General features: G+C 38.7%; 1 protein-coding gene across 1 annotated transcript in view; it reads left to right on the top strand.

The window, feature by feature from the left end:
• The window catches only part of LOC118931549 (mitotic checkpoint serine/threonine-protein kinase BUB1-like), a 59,895-nt gene that overhangs the window by 20,226 nt on the left and 17,267 nt on the right, over positions 1–22,402 (top strand). Inside the window, 5 exon segments of the mRNA XM_057494164.1 lie at positions 2,276–2,446; positions 4,155–4,242; positions 15,218–15,336; positions 15,339–15,455; positions 16,610–16,738. Coding sequence (XP_057350147.1) covers positions 2,276–2,446; positions 4,155–4,242; positions 15,218–15,336; positions 15,339–15,455; positions 16,610–16,738 — 624 coding nt within the window.

Raw genomic sequence — 22,402 nt, 5'->3', positions numbered from 1 at the left:
TCATTTTACCAAATGATTTTGTCAATCGAATTAGATGATGTATATAAAACTGTGCTGAACAATGAATGCAGTGTGATATGAAGAGTGTGTTTTTTTTGGAACATTATTCTGCAGCTGTTCAAGTGTCTATTAAGCACCACACTGTGATAGATTTGGAGACTAAAAAATGAATTTGATATGATCCCTGCCCTCAAGGAATCTTCCCTTTAGACTGGGGGATATACATTTTTCCTAGACCTAAGAAGCAAGTCCTACTGTGGAATATTAGAAACCTTGGCAAATTTGAATTAAACTGGAGTGGTCCATCATTAGCATACCTCAGGAGACGAGTGTCACCTGTTTGGTAGCCCACAACATTCCTCTGTTATAGTAGCCATCGAGTCCAGCTCTGGGTGTTACTGCACGGTGTACTTTTCCCTCCATTTACCCCTGCCTGGCCCTCTGGCTATGATGTGTCAGTACTAAAAAGCTGGGCTAATACCTGTTTCGTGGTATTAATTACACAGTGGATTCTTTTGAATAAATTATCACCTAGCTCTCTATTCCTTTTGATGAACTTTTTGTCCTTCTTAATAATTTCCCAAACAGTGAACTGGATGTCAAATATAGTGGCATCATTCATAGGTGCCTTTTACTGAACGGTTCAACTAGCTGTGCTTTGACTGAAAAAATCATGATGAATTGTCCATGTATCCCTGCCCTAGGCATAGACCAATTGCCTTATTCTGTGTCCACCTGAAGGAACCACCAGCCAGTTTTCCTCCAGCGTTGGTAGAAATATGGTAGATTTATGAAGACTTTGCAGTATATTTAAACACCATGGGTAGCATTTTATGCGCATTTAAAATTTTCTAAGTGCTATTCTGACTCAGCAGTTCAAGTCTTTATGTACAAACTCTGAAACTTGACCTTTGTCATTCTTGGGAAACACGTGATTGTCGGGGTGGGGCAGCAAAAATACAAGATGAGCCTGGAGCATCCTATAGAGCTAGAATATAAGGAAGCGCTTTACAAAAAAAGATGGGACATAGTAAAAGAACCAGGTGTCAACCTGAATAAGCCAACGGCCAAACCTGGAACAGTTTGAATAAGAAAATAAGTGGAATAAGGCAATATTGTTTTATCACCCAAGAAATAAAATAAATATCCATATTGATATGAACAAATGAGGGAGAAAGGACAAAATGTCTTTACAGATGAATTCCTACTAAGAAATGCAGAAGGAATGAGTGGCAATAGAAAATAGCCATGAGAATAGAAAAACTGAGCACGCCACAGTAATCATTGCTGCAGGCACGATCTACAGATGAATACTGAAATTAGTGAGTGAAACCTTAGGAAGGAAAATTATTCTTCTGGCATCCAAGCAGATCACCCAAATTATTAATTACTGTTGTTTTAACACTTGTCCACAAATTCTTTGATATTCTTCCCTCAGGAGGTGGATCTTAATTCGCCTCCCTTTGGGTATAAGCTAGACTTAGTGACTTGATTCTAATAAATCCTGTAGGAAGAGGGAAAAATAGTACCTTATGTTGGAAAAACTAGCAGATGCCGCCTTCAGGTCAACCTCACCAGTACTAAGTTGTGTTGACGTCATGTGTCCCCTAATAAGATATAGTAAGAAAGGACACTTTACCGATATTCTTCCTAAAAATCTATAACCCCAGTCTAAACATGAGAAAACATCAGGTAAACCCAAATTGGAGGGACATGCTGCATGGTTCCTGACCAGTATTCAACAGAGGCAGTGTGAGAAAAACCAGGAGAGACCAATGGACTGGCATAGATGAGAAGAGACCAATGGGACATGTCAGCTAAGTGCAGTGTGGTCTCCTGGATTGGACCCTGGACCAGAAAAGGGACATTAATGGAAAAATGATGAAATCCAAATAACATACAATTAATAGTATTGTTTCGTTTTTACAAATGTACCAGGGTTTCTCTAAGACGATAACATTAGAGGAAGTTGGATGAACGTGGGAACTCTAGACTATCTTTGTATCTCATCTGCAAATCTAGACTTTTCAAATTAAAAAAAGAAAAATTGAAAAATGAAAGTGTCGCCCTTGTGTACAGTGTGGCTGCACTGGGACGTGTTAAAGATGAAGTGTCCCAGTTCTAGAAAAAGACAAAACCACCATATTCTTTGAATTACATATAGTTTGTGTTTAATTCCTCATTTTTTATATCTCAGAAAGTATTAGTGAATTAAATTTCATGGACAAACAGGGAGAATGCTGCTTTTTTTCAATTCATCTTTTGTTGTTGGAAGTACCTCATGCTGAAGAATTGTCAGATGATTCAACCATATGGGGCGTCCGCTGCGACGAAACGCTGGCACCCACTCCTGAAAGCCCGGGAGACTTGACATCCGCTGCACAGCTTGCATCCACGCCTTTCCACAAACTCCCAGTGGACTCGGTGCATGCCCTAGAAGATAAAGGTGTGTGTTATACTGTTTTACTGCCTTGTCTTCTGCCAATTTCATTTATTTCAGTATTAATGGATTTCTTCTTGCAAATTCTAAATGGGAAGTTTGAAGATCATAAAGAGGAAACTTAAAATCTATTCATTGTATTATTACCAATGTATTTTTCTTTTGGCATACTGTCTTCATAAAGTTGTGCGTTTTTAAAAATTTATGAACCTAGAATATCAGTCGAACAGGAGAAAAGCTGATAGAAGCATTTGAAAAGTCCAACCCATCTGTACAGGGTTGTATAGGTTTATTAATTTTTACAACAAACAAAATAGCCTCTATGGACACATTAAAGTATTTGGATACTGACAATAATGAACATTTATATTTCATACTTTGATAAGAGTAATAAATAGCAAATTTTAGTCTTGGATATAGGTCTACAAATTTTTGAGAGATGTAGCCAAGCACTGTACTCAGAAAATCATATGTATATGACTTTAAGAAAGTAATTACAAAACTCACAAATGTTCCTTATTTACTGCTATAACGTAACACTCCTATATCAAAAATCTTCATAAATCTAAACTGAACCTTAATATATAATGTTGTCATTGAGCACAGATAATTCTTACCTATTAGGTACCAACCTACAAAATATATGCAATGGGATTTGGGACCACTTTACCATTTTGATGACTAATTTACTAGCCAAACTCTATCACTGCTGATAGTTTTTAAAAAAAACTAGCAGTTGTTCACCAAACAACAGTGAAAGACCTGCCAAACAATTTCACTCCCCTAGTTGGAAGCATATTATAATGTGAAGTCTGAGCCTGTAGCCCTAAACGTTTTTAACTTTTTCTTAGACTATACCCAATATGGTATATTTCTTGTATATTTCTTTTCTGAATTTTAAAGGAGAGTTCAGTTGAAACTTGGACAAATGCCATCACAAGCTTGCAACTTTAATAAAAAAATGTTTTAAGATTTTTCCATTTGGGAAAACTTTAATCAGTCAAGAGTCTTTCACAAAGTCAATATTAGAATATTTGTCACTTAGGTTGTTTAAACAGAAGCTAATGTGCTTCACCTGTTTGGTGAAGCAATATCTGATAAAATTTAATCCCATGTAATACTTGGCTATATAGAGGGATACTCTATATTTCTGCCTATCTAGTTTTTCTCCATAGATGGGTGTTCTTTTTTTTCTTCTTTTTTAAGTTAAAGTGAGTGATGGTAGGTAGTGTTAGGTAACTTCCTGAGATAAACACACTAAATCAGTTCATCCAACCAAGTGCTGACTGGATAAAGCAGATCAGACCAAAATACACCAACATCCCTGCCCTCCAGAAGCATTGCAGCTTCTCACTCTCCACATCCTTGTCAGCAGGCTCCTCGAAGGCGGGGTGTGCCCTACCACCAGCGACCCCCATGCTGTGGTCGTTGCCCTCAGTGGACCTGCCACTCCTTGGACCCTTTTCTCTTGGAGAATTATATTGATTAGATGGATAAAGTTGAATTGCTCACTTCAGCAGTAAAAAATGTTTAGCAATTTTTTCTCCCCATTTAGAAAATAATATAGCACATTTCACCATGGAACACTATTGTGAATTTGTAATGAAAGTCAGTGCAAAAACTAATTCCGGACTTTATGCCATATAAAATAGTGTATGTATGTGTACACGTGCGGGCATAATAATGTCTGTCTCTAATTTTCCATGTGTTTCAGAAAATGTGGCAGTGAAACAGCACACCCATGTGACTGTGGATGCCAGAGGAAAAGACCTGGTGGGACCCCCAGAAGACAAACAGTCCAGGTATTAGGAGAGCACATGGTTCTGTCACTCTCAGTTTTCATTCTAGCTTTACTTACAGGATGTAATGGAATACCAAATCCCAACTCTTAAAGGCTAAACGTTTTTAATTGACTCACAGCTCTAAGTCAGGAGGTACTTTCTGTAGATAAAAACATAATGATTAACCTAAACATCAGGGCCTGAAACAGGCAGCTGGGTTGCCAAGAGAATCCCTGTGGGAACAGTTTTTGAGACTGACTTCCACCTGTTTTGGGAGCAGAACTGCAGATACTCTTAGCAGCCAAAGACCCTGACACATAAAGACTATTGTGGAACTGAGCAAACCCTATTTCCTTATACCCATTTTCATTATTTATACCAATTGTAATTAAGAAAATCAATAGCCTTTTAAGAGGAGGATGACAGGATGGTTAAACCTTTTATTGGTGTAAAATACAGATTTGGTATATATTAATGCTTTGTAGAAGTAAACCTCCATCATATTTGAATAGTCCAGTAAACATAATAGACACTAAAAGCAGCTATAATCTTTTGAGTGTTTCTTACATTCCAGTATAGCAGTTGAGCTTGTCATGTACTGTTCCCTTTTATTATCCCTTACAAAAACTTCTGTTGTAGTAACTATTCTTTCCCACCATTGTAGCTGAGGGAAACTAGGACTAGAAGACTAAATAAAATTTAAAGTCATACAGCCTCTAATTTGCAGTACTGGAATTTGAACCCATATCTCTGATTTTAGAACCCTTGCTCTCATTGCTATGCTGTACTGCCTCTTGTCAAAAACCTCTTCTTAAAATAAGACACCAGTAAGTAAATGATTGGATAAAGCACATGAGCAGAATTTACAAAAGAAAAAAAAATGTGGAAAATAGTTAACTCACTAATTATAAAATTAATGCAAATTAAATAGCTTTTTGCCTTTTGATTTAAAATTCTACCCAATGGGTACAGTCTGTTACTGCCCACTAGGTATCTTCCTATGTTTAACTAAATTTTTGACTCATGACTCCCATAAGCCACACTTGGCACAGGATTAGTCTAGAAATAAATAGGACAAAAATCACAGTTGCCAGCAGGGCAGTACTGTCCAAGAAACTGTTGTCTTTGACCCTCATGAGACAATTAAGTTGCAAGGAAGTGAGACTCACTTAGGACCCAAGTCCTAAGGCTTCCCCAGCTTAGAAGCCTTTTGTCCACAGAAGTCAGTGGCTCTTGCAGTGCTCTCTAGATTGAGCACCCGGGCCCCATGAGGGACAGATCATTGTGAGAGCCATCATACGTCAAGTCTGAAGCTGTTAGTTCCCCAGGATTGACTCTCCCAGACTCAATGCAGTGACCAAGGGGGTTCTTTTTACCATGAGCAGTGGTGATAGTGACACTCTGACCTTTTCAGTGTTCATGGGAGAACGACTAGAAAGTTAGCCAAAATTCAAATTCTCATGGAGAAAAGAAAGGTTTTTTTAAATCATTTATGCATCCACAGTAATTTGGGCTCTCATGTGGTAGCAATGTACACACATCTGGAAACAACTTTTTTGTGTATGGGCACCCCTAATTCCTGTTTGGTTGTAATATAAAATAGGAAATATCTTCAGTGTGTAACCAGGGAATTGTTATATTCCAGCATGCATCCCCTGGGTTAAATGGTGTAGTCATTAGAGTCCACGGTAAGACTGGAGAAACCCAGCAGATACCACCTCACCAGTGGTCATCACTAGCAGTAACTTGTGGTATCATGTGATGAGAAGGGCCCTTCACCTCTGTGATACTCTTCCCCAAAACCAACACTGACAGTCCAGTCATGAGGAAAATACCAGAAACCAAACTGAGGGACATTCTGCAAAATACCTGGCCAGTACACCTCAAAATTGACAAGGTCTTGGGAAACTAGGAAAGACTAAGAAATTCACAGATGAGAAAAGTAAGGAGACATGGCGACTAAATGCAACATGGTGTCCACAGTTGGATCCTGGAGCAGATAAAGGGCGTTGTGGAAAACTGGTGAGATCCAGATGAGGGCTGGAGGTTCGTTACTATAACAAATGTTGGCTGATTGGTTTTAACAAAGGAGCAGCTGTGTGCCATGATAACAGAAGAAATTGGGTGAGGAGTATATGAGAATTCTCTATATTATCTTACAACATTTCTTTAAATCTAAAATTATTCCAAAATTATTTTATCTTTTTTTAATTTACAGTATGAAAAATGCCTATGTCAAGAAGTAAAAATGCAATATGAAGTTACATGTATAACTTCATTTGTATGATAAAATGTATGCTTATACATGTGTTTGTGTATATGTGGATATATAGGTGGGGGAGAATGTATGTGTAGTGATATACCACATATATAGTCAAATCTTAGTGTTTGCATTAGGTTTTTTTTTTCTGTAAAGTCATTGCAAACACTGAGTTAGCAAACACTGGACCGTAGCTCCCAGGGGAAATACACAGAAGGCATTTTTGGAACCAGGTTAAATATTCAGTCTTAGTTATAGTAGTGATACTTAGATGACGCTTGTGGAAATAAACCCATTCCTCCCAACATTTCCTACTAAACAATATCCAGCATATTACTTCATCTATTTATCTAGCATTTTACCCTGTCTTTGGTATTATTTCTATCCATATTGTACTAGTATATATTTGTCTGAAGAAAATGCTTTAATCAACTCTTTGTGAAGCAACTTTGCAATGTCATTCTTAGAATGAAAAGGAAACTATTTTGTGGGACTTTTTTTTTTTTTTTTTAAATAATTATTTTTTATTGAAGGGTAGTTGACACACAGTATTACATTACATGAGTTTCAAGTGTACAACACAGTGGTAGAACATTTATATACATAATTCTAGGTTCCAGCTATCCCCCTACCAAGCTGTTACAATATCTTGACTATATTCCTTATGCTATACATTACATCCCGGTTACTAATTTATTTTACCATTGGAAGTCTGTCCTTTTTTTTTTTTTTTTTTTTTTTGTGAGGGCATCTCTCATATTTATTGATCAAATGGTTGTTAACGACAATAAAATTCTGTATAGGGGAGTCAATGCTCAATGCACAATCATTAATCCACCCCAAGCCTAATTTTTGTCAGTCTCCAATCTTCTGAGGCATAACAAACAAGTTTTTACATGTAGAACAAATTCTTACATAATGAATAAGTTACATAGTGAACAGTACAAGGGCAGTCATCACAGAAACTTTCGGTTTTGCTCATGCATTATGAACTCTAAACAGTCAGTTCAAATATGAATACTCATTTGGTTTTTATACTTGATTTATATGTGGATACCACATTTCTCTCTTTATTATTATTATTTTTAATAAAATGCTGAAGTGGTAGGTAGATACAAGATAAAGGTAGAAAACATAGTTTAGTGTTGTAAGAGAGCAAATGTAGATGATCAGGTGTGTGCCTGTAGACTATGTGTTAATCCAAGCTAGACCAGGGCAATAAAACGTCCACGTATGCAGAAGATTTCTCTCAGAACAGGGGGGGTGAGGTTCTAAGCCTCACCTCTGTTGATCCCCAATTTCTAACCTGATGGCCCCCCTGCGACTGTGCCTGTCTTAGGTTGTTCCTCCCTTGAGGAATCTTACCCGTCTCTGGCTAACCAGTCATCTTCCGGGGCCATACAGGGAAATGTGAAGTTGGTAAGTGAGAGGGAAGCCTTATTGTTTGAAAAGGTTAGCTTTTTACTTCTTTGCATATTTATGCCCTGTGGCTTCTATGCCCAGCATTTGTCTTGAGGTATCTTTACCACTTGGAGGAGTTATGATACTCGGTAAATTTGATATGAGGCACGAATTCTATTTAAGGGTTGTAATTAGGAAGGAAGAAGAAAAGCTATAGAAGTAGCAGACGGAAAAAAACATGGGAAGATTGATTATTTCTTTGACATATCTTCTTGTAGAGTAACTTCAGCATATATAGGTTTTAAGCTACTACTTAAATTGTGCACACACATTAACATAATAGGAGTATAGTTACATAACCAAAGCATATCTGTAATTACCAGCCATCTCCAGTGAAACCAAGAAAACCATTAAGGCACCTTAGGCATTTGTGAAAACTTATCTATGATATGGTGGATATTGTCCAACTGAACTTGAACAGTCTGAGAGAAATCAGACAAATTAAAACAACCCATTCCTGGGGACTGTTCACATGCCATATGTTCTTTTAACAGTAAATAGTCTGTAGTTGTAAGACTTTGGAGCGCTACAATTTGCACTTCTCCAAATTCTTGGTTGAGTTCCAACAGTATAGATCCAGTCAAATTTGTTGTTTTACTGTATGCACACGCCAGCTTAGATATCTCCTTCCTCATTCCCATGGCAAGTCCAGGAACTGGTGGGATGAGTGCATCTACTGCTGTAGCAGTGCGTGGATCTTTGTTGGGGTTTTTTGATGATCATCTTCTGGCGTGAGTCTTCCAGAGAGTGCAGATGTTGGAAGTTCTTTTTCATATCGTATCTTAGTTCATTTTCGGGGTAGCCCAATTAGGCTTTGATCCTCTGTATAAACAAAAACAGACCCTTTGCCTACACTTTTATATGCCCTTTATACCCTTGTGTAGAACTCGTTGGAGGTTACCACACAGGAACTGCCCTTTTTTTTTTTTTGCTTTGTTTTTGGTATCACTAATCTACACTTACATGACGAATATTATGTTTACTAGGCTCTCCCCTATACCAGGTCTCCCCTATAAACCCCTTTACAGTCACTGTCCATCAGCATAGCAAAATGTTGTAGAATCACTACTTGCCTTCTCTGTGTTGTACAGCCCTCCCTTTTCTCCTACCCCCCCATGCATGTTAATCTTAATACCCCCCTACTTCTCCCCCCCTTATCCCTCCCTACCCACCCATCCTCCCCAGTCCCTTTCCCTTTGGTACCTGTTAGTCCATTCTTGAGTTCTGTGATTCTGCTGCTGTTTTGTTCCTTCAGTTTTTCCTTTGTTCTTATATTCCACAGATAAGTGAAATCATTTGGTATTTCTCTTTCTCCGCTTGGCTTGTTTCACTGAGCATAATACCCTCCAGCTCCATCCATGTTGCTGCAAATGATTGGATTTGCCCTTTTCTTATGGCTGAGTAGTATTCCATTGTGTATATGTACCACATCTTCTTTATCCATTCATCTATTGATGGACATTTAGGTTGCTTCCAATTCTTGGCTATTGTAAATAGTGCTGCAATAAACATAGGGGTGCATCTGTCTTTCTCAAACTTGATTGCTGCGTTCTTAGGGTAAATTCCTAGGAGTGGAATTCCTGGGTCAAATGGTAAGTCTGTTTTGAGCATTTTGATATACCTCCATACTGCTTTCCACAATGGTTGAACTAACTTACATTCCCACCAGCAGTGTAGGAGGGTTCCCCTTTCTCCACAGCCTCGCCAACATTTGTTGTTGTTTGTCTTTTGGATGGCAGCCATCCTTACTGGTGTGAGGTGATACCTCATTGTAGTTTTAATTTGCATTTCTCTGATAATTAGCGATGTGGAGCATCTTTTCATGTGTCTGTTGGCCATCTGTATTTCTTTTTTGGAGAACTGTCTGTTCAGTTCCTCTGCCCATTTTTTAATTGGGTTATTTGTTTTTTGTTTGTTGAGGCGTGTGAGCTCCTTATATATTCTGGACGTCAAGCCTTTATCGGATGTGTCATTTTCAAATATATTCTCCCATACTGTAGGGATCCTTCTTGTTCTATTGATGGTGTCTTTTGCTGTACAGAAGCTTTTCAGCTTAATATAGTCCCACTTACTCATTTTTGCTGTTGTTTTCCTTGCCCGGGGAGATATGTTCAAGAAGAGGTCACTCATGTTTATGTCTAAGAGGTTTTCGCCTATGTTTTCTTCCAAGAGTTTAATGGTTTCATGGTTTACATTCAGGTCTTTGATCCATTTTGAGTTTACTTTTGTATATGGGGTTAGACAATGGTCCAGTTTCATTCTCCTACATGTAGCTGTCCAGTTTTGCCAGCACCACCTGTTGAAGAGACTGTCATTTCGCCATTGTATGTCCATGGCTCCTTTATCAAATATTAATTGACCATATATGTCTGGGTTAATGTCTGGATTCTCTAGTCTGTTCCATTGGTCTGTGGCTCTGCTCTTGTGCCAGTACCAAATTGTCTTGATTACTATGGCTTTATAGTAGAGCTTGAAGTTGGGGAGTGAGATCCCCCCTACTTTATTCTTCTTTCTCAGGATTGCTTTGGCTATTCGGGGTCTTTGGTGTTTCCATATGAATTTTTGAATTATTTGTTCCAGTTCATTGAAGAATGTTGCTGGTAGTTTCATAGGGATTGCATCAAATCTGTATATTGCTTTGGGCAGGATGGCCATTTTGACGATATTAATTCTTCCTAGCCACGAGCATGGGATGAGTTTCCATCTGTTATTGTCCCCTTTAATTTCTCTTAAGAGTGACTTGTAGTTTTCAGAGTATAAGTCTTTCACTTCTTTGGTTAGGTTTATTCCTAGGTATTTTATTTTTTTTGATGCAATTGTGAATGGAGTTGTTTTCCTGATTTCTCTTTCTGTTGGTTCATTGTTAGTATATAGGAAAGCCACAGATTTCTGTGTGTTGATTTTGTATCCTACAACTTTGCTGTATTCCGATATCAGTTCTAGTAGTTTTGGGGTGGAGTCTTTAGGGTTTTTTATGTACAGTATCATGTCATCTGCAAATAGTGACAGTTTAACTTCTTCTTTACCAATCTGGATTCCTTGTATTTCTTTATTTTGTCTGATTGCCGTGGCTAGGACCTCCAGTACTATGTTAAATAACAGTGGAGAGAGTGGGTATCCCTGTCTAGTTCCCGATCTCAGAGGAAATGCTTTCAGCTTCTCGCTGTTCAATATAATGTTGGCTGTGGGTTTATCATAGATGGCCTTTATTATGTTGAGGTACTTGCCCTCTATTCCCATTTTGCTGAGAGTTTTTAACATGAATGGATGTTGAACTTTGTCAAATGCTTTTTCAGCATCTATGGAGATGATCATGTGGTTTTTGTCTTTCTTTTTGTTGATGTGGTGGATGATGTTGATGGACTTTCGAATGTTGTACCATCCTTGCATCCCTGGGATGAATCCCACTTGGTCATGGTGTATGATCCTTTTGATGTATTTTTGAATTCGGTTTGCTAATATTTTGTTGAGTATTTTTGCATCTACGTTCATCAGGGATATTGGTCTGTAGTTTTCTTTTTTGGTGGGGTCTTTGCCTGGTTTTGGTATTAGGGTGATGTTAGCTTCATAGAATGAGTTTGGGAGTATCCCCTCCTCCTCTATTTTTTGGAAAACTTTAAAGAGAATGGGTATTATGTCTTCCCTGTATGTCTGATAAAATTCCAAGGTAAATCCATCTGGCCCGGGGGTTTTGTTCTTTGGTAGTTTTTTGATTACCTCTTCAATTTCGTTGCTGGTAATTGGTCTGTTTAGATTTTCTGTTTCTTCCTGGGTCAATCTTGGAAGGTTATATTTTTCTAGGAAGTTGTCCATTTCTCCTAGGTTTCCCAGCTTGTTAGCATATAGGTTTTCATAGTATTCTCCAATAATTCTTTGCATTTCCGTGGGGTCCGTCGTGATTTTTCCTTTCTCGTTTCTGATACTGTTGATTTGTGTTGACTCTCTTTTCTTCTTAATAAGTCTGGCTAGAGGCTTATCTATTTTGTTTATTTTCTCGAAGAACCAGCTCTTGGTTTCATTGATTTTTGCTATTGTTTTATTCTTCTCAATTTTATTTATTTCTTCTCTGATCTTTATTATGTCCCTCCTTCTGCTGACCTTAGGCCTCATCTGCTCTTCTTTTTCCAATTTCGATAATTGTGACATTAGACCATTCATTTGGGATTGCTCTTCCTTTTTTAAATATGCTTGGATTGCTATATACTTTCCTCTTAAGACTGCTTTTGCTGTGTCCCACAGAAGTTGGGGCTTAGTGTTGTTGTTGTCATTTGTTTCCATATATTGCTGGATCTCCATTTTGATTTGGTCATTGATCCATTGATTATTTAGGAGCATGTTGTTAAGCCTCCATGTGTTTGTGAGCCTCTTTGCTTTCTTTGTACAGTTTATTTCTAGTTTTATGCCTTTGTGGTCTGAAAAGTTGGTTGGTAGGATTTCAATCTTTTGGAATTTTCTGAGGCTCTTTTTGTGGCCTAGTATGTGGTCTATTCTGGAGAATGTTCCATGTGCACTTGAGAAGAATGTATATCCCGCTGCTTTTGGATGTAGAGTTCTATAGATGTCTATTAGGTCCATCTGCTCTACTGTGTTGTTCAGTGCTTCCGTGTCCTTACTTATTTTCTGCCCAGTGGATCTATCCTTTGGGGTGAGTGGTGTGTTGAAGTCTCCTAGAATGAATGCATTGCAGTCTATATCCCCATTTAGTTCTGTTATTATTTGTTTCACATATGCTGGTCCTCCTGTGTTGGGTGCATATATATTTAGAATGGTTATATCCTCTTGTTTGACTGAGCCCTTTATCATTATGTAGTGTCCTTCTTTATCTCTTGTTACTTTCTTTGTTTTGAAGTCTATTTTGTCTGATATTAGTACTGCAACCCCTGCTTTCTTCTCACTGTTGTTTGCTTGAAATATGTTTTTCCATCCCTTGACTTTTAGTCTGTACATGTCTTTGGGTTTGAGGTGAGTTTCTTGTAAGCAGCATATAGATGGGTCTTGCTTTTTTATCCATTCTGTTACTCTGTGTCTTTTGATTGGTGCATTCAACCCATTAACATTTAGGGTGACTATTGAAAGATATGTACTTATTGCCATTGCAGGCTTTAAATTCGTGGTTACCAAAGGTTCAAGGTTAGCCTCTTTAGTATCTTACTGCCTAACTTAGCTCGCTTATTGAGCTGTTATATACACTGTCTGGAGATTCTTTTCTTCTCTCCCTTCTTGTTCCTCCTCCTCGATTCTTCATATGTTGGGTGTTTTGTGCTGTGCTCCTTCTAGGAGTGCTCCCATCTAGAGCAGTCCCTGTAAGATGTTCTGTAGAGGTGGTTTGTGGAAAGCAAATTCCGTCAGCTTTTGTTTGTCTGGGAATTGTTTAATCCCACCGTCATATTTGAATGATAGTCGTGCTGGATACAGTATCCTTGGTTCAAGGCCCTTCTGTTTCATTGTATTAAATATATCATGCCATTCTCTTCTGGCCTGTAGGGTTTCTGTTGAGAAATCTGACGTTAGCCTGATGGGTTTCCCTTTATAGGTGACCTTTTTCTCTCTAGCTGCCTTTAACACTCTTTCCTTGTCCTTGATCTTTGCCATTTTAATTATTCTGTGTCTTTGTGTTGCCCTTCTTGGATCCTTTCTGTTGGGGGTTCTGTGTATTTCCGTGGCCTGTTTGATTACTTCCTCCCCTAGTGTGGGGAAGTTTTCAGCAATTATTTCTTCTAAGATACTTTCCATCTCTTTTCCTCTCTCTTCTTCTTCTTCTGGGACCCCTATAATACGGATATTGTTCCTTTTGGATTGGTCACACAGTTCTCTTAATATTGTTTCATTCCTGGAGATCCTTTTGTCTCTCTCTATGTCAGCTTCTATGCGTTCCTGTTCTCTGATTTCAATTCCATCAATGGCCTCTTGCATTCTATCCATTCTGCTTATAAACCCTTCCAGAGTTTGTTTCATTTCTGCGATCTCCTTTCTGGCATCTGTGATCTCTTTCCGGACTTCATCCCATTTTTCTTGCGTATTTCTCTGCATCTCTGTCAGCATGTTTATGATTCTTATTTTGAATTCTTTTTCAGGAAGACTGGTTAGGTCTGTCTCCTTCTCTGGTGTTGTCTCTGTGATCTTTGTCTGCCTGTAGCTTTGCCTTTTCATGGTGATAGGAATAGTGTGCAGAACTGGGACGAGTGACGGCTGGAAGGACTTCCTTTCTTGTTGGTTTGTGGCCCTCCTCTCCTGGGAGAACAGCGGCCTCTAGTGGCTTGTGCTGGGCAGCTGCGCGCAGACAGGACTTCTGCTTCCTGCCCGGCTGCTATGGAGTTAATCTCCGCTGTTGCTGTGGGCTTGGCCTGGCTCGGGCAGCTACTCCAAAATGGTGGAGTCGCGTTGGAGCAGGAGCTGCTGGGAGGCTATTTATCTCCGTAAGGGGCCTCCCTGCTCCCTGCAGCCCAGGGGTTAGGGTGCCCAGAGATCCCGGATTCCCTACCTCTGGATTAAGTGACCCGCCCTGCCCCTTTAAGACTTCCAAAAAGCACCCGCCAAAACAAAACAACGACCCCAAAAAAAAAACAAGAAAAAAAAATTTTTTAATTAAAAAAAAAAAAAAAATTTTTAATTAAAAAAAAAAAAAAAAAGGTGGTCGTTCGTTTTTCTTTATTCTCCGGTGCCAGCCTCAGGCCTCTGCTCACTGGTCTTTCTGCCCTGTTTCCCTAGTATTGGGGTCCCTGTTCCTTTAAGACTTCCAAAAAGCGCTCGCCAAAACAAAGCAGCAAAAAAGCAAAAAAAAAAAATGGTCGCGCGCTTTTCTTATGTCCTCTGTCTCCCAGCCTCCAGTGCCTGCTCACTGTTCTTGCTGCCCTGTTTTCCCAGTATCGAGGGCCCTGCGCTCTGGCCCGGATGGCTGGGGCTGGGTGTTCGGCAGTCCTGGGCTCCGTCTCCCTCCCACTCTGCCTGCTCTTCTCCCGCCGGGAGCTGGGGGGAGGGGCGCTCGGCTCCCGCGGGGCCGGGGCTTGTATCTTACCCCCTTCGCGAGGCGCTGGGTTCTCTCAGGTGTGGATGTGGTCTGGATATTGTCCTGTGTCCTCTGGTCTTTATTCTAGGAAGGGTTGTCTTTGTTATATTTTCATAGATATATGTGGTTTTGGGAGGAGATTTCCGCTGCTCTACTCACGCCGCCATCTTCCGCCCTCTTCCTTGTGGGACTTTTGTATGATCAAATCCAATAGGCTCGTAATCACATGGCATTTTGTTTCCTCTTCTCTATTCCTTTAATACATCCAGTTCAATTCAAGAGAAAAGCCCAGAACCAGCCTTCCCCACAAATCTGTCTTCGGCGTCCTTGTTCCACCTGAGCCAGCCTGCTGCAGTTGGTATGCTGACCAGAGAGGCAGAGAGGGGCCTTGCAGCTGTTAACTCACAGACACTGACTTTGCCATTGCAGAGGATCCATCAAAGGCCAACGTGGGGCTCCAAGCAGAACAGATGCAAACTAGTTCCCTTGGGAATGTTGATGCTCCAAGTATGAACAAATGCCCAGAATTAATTGTGCCCCTGAATAAGGATAATAGCCTGGTAAAAGCTGTTCCATGAAAGAAGCTCAAAGAGTAGGAACTTGAATGTTGTGGTAGAACACAAGTTCAGACAAAATGTGCATACTGTCTCACAATGCAGTACAACAGTAGCATACTTGAAAGGCAACTTAATCCACTTTAGATTTAGAGCGGTGTCAAGATACCACTTGATTTTATTCTAGAAGGATAACTACTGTTGGGAGAGGAAGTTGGAGCTGGAGGGCCTACTATATGCCAGGAATTTAATCTAATGTTGTTATTCCCATTTCATAGCAAAGGAAACAAGCTCGGCTTTAAAGGACTTCAGCCCCCAGCCCTGGGTTACAGAGAAATAGTCTTGCACAGTGGTCAATAGCACAGGCTCTGAGGTACACTGGCTAGGTTCTAGCCCCCTCTTAGGTAGTCATGTTATCTTGGCCAAGATCATTTCAATTCTCCGTGGCCCTCTTTCCTTTTCTGTGAAGTGGAGGTGATGGTCATACCTACTTTAGCATCTTATTGTAAGGACCAAGTGCATTACTCAATGTCAAGTGCCCAGAACCATGTTCTACGTGTGCTTAGCACTAAGTAAATGGTAATCGTGCTTTATTAGTCTTTGATAACTGCTGCTAATAGAATTTCTTATAGCATTCTAAGTTGGACAGAAATTTTTTCTTCCCTTTAGAAATGATTTCTCTTTTATGGACCCACAATACATCTTATATGTGCAGATTGTATAAGTGTTAAGAGGCAATGTATTTTGTAGCTTTAAGTGGAAAAGCAATGAATGTTAGAAGTAATTAGAAGTAACTAATATCCTAGTCTGTCCCCAGGAATTGTTGTGTTAAAGGCAGAATCTGGCAGTTACAGGTGAGGGAAGCAGATCCCTTGGTGCTGGTGTTGATTTCCTTTGTCCCAACTGAATATTGATGTAAATATGTAGATCTAAAATGACAAGGAATTGTGTAGAATTACCTATTTTGACTTGAAAGTGGTTCTTTATTATTTGAATCAATGCTCTTTAAAGATAAGGCTTTTGAAATTTAATAAATATCTCCACTTGCTTTATATGTAATTTCTTTAGTAAAATTCTTGAATTGATTTTTTTCCCCATTCTTTTAAGACTTCACTATTGAGAATCCATGGGATGATAAGTTGATTCTCAAACTTCTGTCTGGGATTTCTCAACCAGTGAGTTCCTATCCAAATACTTTCGCATGACATTGTAAGCCCAAGAATGAATTTCAATTGGGTAAGAACTATATGGGTAGTAAACCTTTAAACTCTTTGCTGCTCTATGGGAAGCTGATGGTAACTCGTGTGTGATTCTCCTCCTGGCACCACCCCTACCCTCTGAACCCCACTTCCAATAAAGAGTTTTACCTATAGTACTAAGCAGAGAACATCTTATTAAGCCATGACTAGGATTTGACTGCTGGTGGGACTATAACTTAAAGCAATTTGGCAATATCTATCAAAATTTTAAATGCATATACTTTTAGACCCATACATCTACTTTTAAGACTTTCCTATAGATATACTTGCACACATTCTAAATGATGTGTGCATGTAAAAGCAGTTGGAAATAACAGGTGTCTAGGGACTGCTAAAACTATGTGACACCTCTACAATAAAATACAGCTTGCTGTGTGGTGACAGGGAGTAATCTCTCAAACAGCTGTTCTGTGAAAGGGCAGGCTAACATTATAGGCTGCTTTTTATTTCTTAAAAAGGGGGAAGATAATAGATCTTCATATTTGGTAGTATTTCCAGAGAACTCTTGAAAGGGTGCTTAACACTAATAAAAATGATTAAAATGTGGAAATAGGAAACAGTGGATATGGGTAACTGGGTGGGAGATTTCTCATGATATGCTTTCTGCACACACACACACACACACACACATTCCCCTCCTATGAACATTTTGCATTAGTTTGGTACATTTGTTAAATTTGATGAGCCAGTGTTGATACATTATTAACTGAAGTCCTTAGTTGACCTTGGGGTTCATTCTTTGTGTTGTACATGTATAATGACATGTATCCATCATTACAGTGTCACACAGAATAGTGTCATTGCCCTAAAACCCCCTGTGCTTCACTGCTTCATCTCTTCTTACCTCCGCTTAAAACCCTGGCAACCGTTAATCTTTTTACTACTGTCTCCATAGTTTTGCTTTTTCCAAAACATCATATAGTTGTAATCACACAGTATGTAGACTTTCAAATTGGCTTCTTTTGCTTAGCAATATGCATTTAATGTTCCTCCATGTTCTTTCATGACTTGATGACCTTTTTCATGCTGAGTAATATCCCATTGTATGAATGTGCTGTGGTTTATTCACTTTTTGAAGAACATCTTGGTTGTTTCCAAGCTTTGGCAGTTAAACATAAAACTGCTGTAAACATTCCTGTGCACTCTTTATGTGGACACAAGTTTTCAGTTAATTTCGGTAAATAACATGGAGTGTGATTGCTGGATCATATGGTAAGAACATGTTTACCTTTGTAAGAAACTGCCAAACTTTTTTCCAAAGGGTTTTTATACCATTTTACAATACCTACCAGCAATGATAATTTTTCTTCTCTGAAGTCTGCTTTATATGAAATTAATATAGCTATTCTAGATTTCTAATTAATGTTAGCATGACTTATCTTTCTTCATTCCTTTATTTTTAATCTATCTATGTCTTTATACTTAAGGTGTGTTTCCTGTAGAAAACATATAGTTTGGTCTTGTGTTTTTACCTACTATGACAACCTGTTTTCATTGGTATATTTAGTCTATTGATAATTAAAGTGATTGTTGATATACTTGGATTAATATCTACTATATTTGTTATTTTCTATTCATTGCCCTTGTTCTTTTTTCCTTTTTTGTCCTCCACTCTCTGCTTTCTGTGGTTTTAATTAAGTACTTATATTATTCCATTTTCTTTCTTCTCTTAGCAAATCAATTGTTAACTTTCTTTTTTACTCTAATGCCCGAGAGTTTGCAATATTTAAAACTAATCCAGATCTACCTTCAAATAACTCTACTCCACTCCACAGGTAGCACAAGTACCTTATAACAGAGTATTGCCATTTCATCCCTCCTGTCCCTTCTAAAGGTACTTACTGTCACATTTCACTTACACATAAGCTGTACTTACTGAATTCATTGTTGCTGTTGCTATTTTGAACAGTTGTCTGTTAAATATATTAAGAATAAGAAAAATAAAAGATTTGATTTTATCTTCATTTATTCCTTTTCCTACTCTCTTCTAATCTGAATTTCTCACCTGATCTGAGTCCTCCTGTCTAAAGAACTTCTTTTAACATTTTTTTTTTTATATAATTATTTTTTATTGAAGGGTAGTTGATGCACAGTATTACATTATATTAGTTTCAAGTGTACAACACAGTGGTAAAACATTTATATACATAATTCTAGGTTCCAGCTATCACCCTACCAAGCTGTTACAATATCTTGACTATATTCCTTATGCTATACATTACATCCCGGTTACTTATTTATTTTACCATTGGAAGTCTGTCCTTTTTTTTTTTTTTTTTTTTGTGAGGGCATCTCTCATATTTATTGATCAAATGGTTGTTAACGACAATAAAATTCTGTATAGGGGAGTCAATGCTCAATGCACAATCATTAATCCACCCCAAGCCTAATTTTCGTCAGTCTCCAATCTTCTGAGGCATAACAAACAAGTTCTTACATGTAGAACAAATTCTTACATAATGAATAAGTTACATAGTGAACAGTACAAGGGCAGTCATCACAGAAACTTTCGGTTTTGCTCATGCATTATGAACTCTAAACAGTCAGTTCAAATATGAATACTCATTTGGTTTTTATACTTGATTTATATGTGGATACCACATTTCTCTCTTTATTATTATTATTTTTAATAAAATGCTGAAGTGGTAGGTAGATACAAGATAAAGGTAGAAAACATAGTTTAGTGTTGTAAGAGAGCAAATGTAGATGATCAGCTGTGTGCCTGTAGACTATGTGTTAATCCAAGCTAGACCAGGGCAATAAAACATCCACGTATGCAGAAGATTTCTCTCAGAACGGGGGGGTGAGGTTCTAAGCCTCACCTCTGTTGATCCCCAATTTCTCACCTGATGGCCCCCCTGTGACTGTGCCTGTCTTAGGTTGTTCCTCCCTTGAGGAATCTTACCCATCTCTGGCTAACCAGTCATCTTCCGGGGCCATACAGGGAAATGTGAAGTTGGTAAGTGAGAGGGAAGCCTTATTGTTTGAAAAGGTTAGCTTTTTACTTCTTTGCATATTTATGCCCTGTGGCTTCTATGCCCAGCATTTGTCTTGAGGTGTCTTTACCACTTGGAAGAATTATGATACTTGGTAAATTTGATATGAGGCACGAATTCTATTTAAGGGTTGTAATTAGGAAGGAAGAAGAAAAGCTATAGAAGTAGCAGGCGGAAGAAAACATGGGAAGATTGATTATTTCTTTGACATATCTTCTTGTAGAGTAACTACAGCATGTATAGGTTTTAAGCTACTACTTAAATTGCGCACACACATTAACATAATAGGAGTATAGTTACATAACCAAAGCATATCTGTAATTACCAGCCATCTCCAGTGAAACCAAGAAAACCAGTTAGGCACCTTAGGCATTTGTGAAAACTTATCTATGATATGGTGGATATTGTCCAACTGAACTTGAACAGTCTGAGAGAAATCAGACAAATTAAAACAACCCATTCCTGGGGACTGTTCACATCCCATATGTTCTTTTAACAGTAAATAGTCTGTAGTTGTAAGATTTTGGAGCGCTACAATTTGCACTTCTCCAAATTCTTGGTTGAGTTCCAACAGTATAGATCCAGTCAAATTTGTTGTTTTACTGTATGCACAGGTCAGCTTAGATATCTCCTTCTTCATTCCCATGGCAAGTCCAGGAGCTGGTGGGATGAGTGCATCTACAGCTGTAGCAGTGCGTGGATCTTTGTTGGGGTTTTTTGATGATCATCTTCTGGCATGAGTCTTCCCGAGAGTGCTGATGTTGGAAGTTCTTTTTCATATCGTATCTTAGTTCATTTTTGGGGTAGCCCAATTAGGCTTTGATCCTCTGTATAAACACAAACAGACCCTTTGCCTACACTTTTATATGCCCTTTATACCCTTGTGTAGAACTCATTGGAGGTTACCACACAGGAACTGCCCTTTTTTTTTTTTTTTTTGCTTTGTTTTTGGTATCACTAATCTACACTTACATGACGAATATTATGTTTACTAGGCTCTCCCCTATACCAGGTCTCCCCTATAAACCCCTTTACAGTCACTGTCCATCAGCATAGCAAAATGTTGTAGAATCACTACTTGCCTTCTCTGTGTTATATAGCCCTCCCTTTTCTCCTACCCCCCCATGCATGTTAATCTTAATAACCCCCTACTTCTCCCCCCCTTATCCCTCCCTACCCACCCATCCTCCCCAGTCCCTTTCCCTTTGGTACCTGTTAGTCCATTCTTGAGTTCTGTGATTCTGCTGCTGTTTTGTTCCTTCAGTTTTTCCTTTGTTCTTATATTCCACAGATAAGTGAAATCATTTGGTATTTCTCTTTCTCCGCTTGGCTTGTTTCACTGAGCATAATACCCTCCAGCTCCATCCATGTTGCTGCAAATGATTGGATTTGCCCTTTTCTTATGGCTGAGTAGTATTCCATTGTGTATATGTACCACATCTTCTTTATCCATTCATCTATTGATGGACATTTAGGTTGCTTCCAATTCTTGGCTATTGTAAATAGTGCTGCAATAAACATAGGGGTGCATCTGTCTTTCTCAAACTTGATTGCTGCGTTCTTAGGGTAAATTCCTAGGAGTGGAATTCCTGGGTCAAATGGTAAGTCTGTTTTGAGCATTTTGATATACCTCCATACTGCTTTCCACAATGGTTGAACTAACTTACATTCCCACCAGCAGTGTAGGAGGGTTCCCCTTTCTCCACAGCCTTGCCAACATTTGTTGTTGTTTGTCTTTTGGATGGCAGCCATCCTTACTGGTGTGGAGTGATACCTCATTGTAGTTTTAATTTGCATTTCTCTGATGATTAGCGATGTGGAGCATCTTTTCATGTGTCTGTTGGCCATCTGTATTTCTTTTTTGGAGAACTGTGTGTTCAGTTCCTCTGCCCATTTTTTAATTGGGTTATTTGTTTTTTGTTTGTTGAGGCGTGTGAGCTCCTTATATATTCTGGATGTCAAGCCTTTATCGGATGTGTCATTTTCAAATATATTCTCCCATACTGTAGGGATCCTTCTTGTTCTATTGATGGTGTCTTTTGCTGTACAGAAGCTTTTCAGCTTAATATAGTCCCACTTACTCATTTTTGCTGTTGTTTTCCTTGCCCGGGGAGATATGTTCAAGAAGAGGTCACTCATGTTTATGTCTAAGAGGTTTTCGCCTATGTTTTCTTCCAAGAGTTTAATGGTTTCATGGCTTACATTCAGGTCTTTGATCCATTTTGAGTTTACTTTTGTATATGGGGTTAGACAATGGTCCAGTTTCATTCTCCTACATGTAGCTGTCCAGTTTTGCCAGCACCACCTGTTGAAGAGACTGTCATTTCGCCATTGTATGTCCATGGCTCCTTTATCAAATATTAATTGACCATATATGTCTGGGTTAATGTCTGGATTCTCTAGTCTGTTCCATTGGTCTGTGGCTCTGCTCTTGTGCCAGTACCAAATTGTCTTGATTACTATGGCTTTATAGTAGAGCTTGAAGTTGGGGAGTGAGATCCCCCCTACTTTATTCTTCTTTCTCAGGATTGCTTTGGCTATTCGGGGTCTTTGGTGTTTCCATATGAATTTTTGAATTATTTGTTCCAGTTCATTAAAGAATGTTGCTGGTAGTTTCATAGGGATTGCATCAAATCTGTATATTG

The sequence above is a fragment of the Manis pentadactyla genome, chromosome 16, assembly GCF_030020395.1.
Source record: "Manis pentadactyla isolate mManPen7 chromosome 16, mManPen7.hap1, whole genome shotgun sequence".
Taxonomy (NCBI): domain Eukaryota; kingdom Metazoa; phylum Chordata; class Mammalia; order Pholidota; family Manidae; genus Manis; species Manis pentadactyla.
This window is presented reverse-complemented; position numbering and strand designations above follow the sequence as displayed.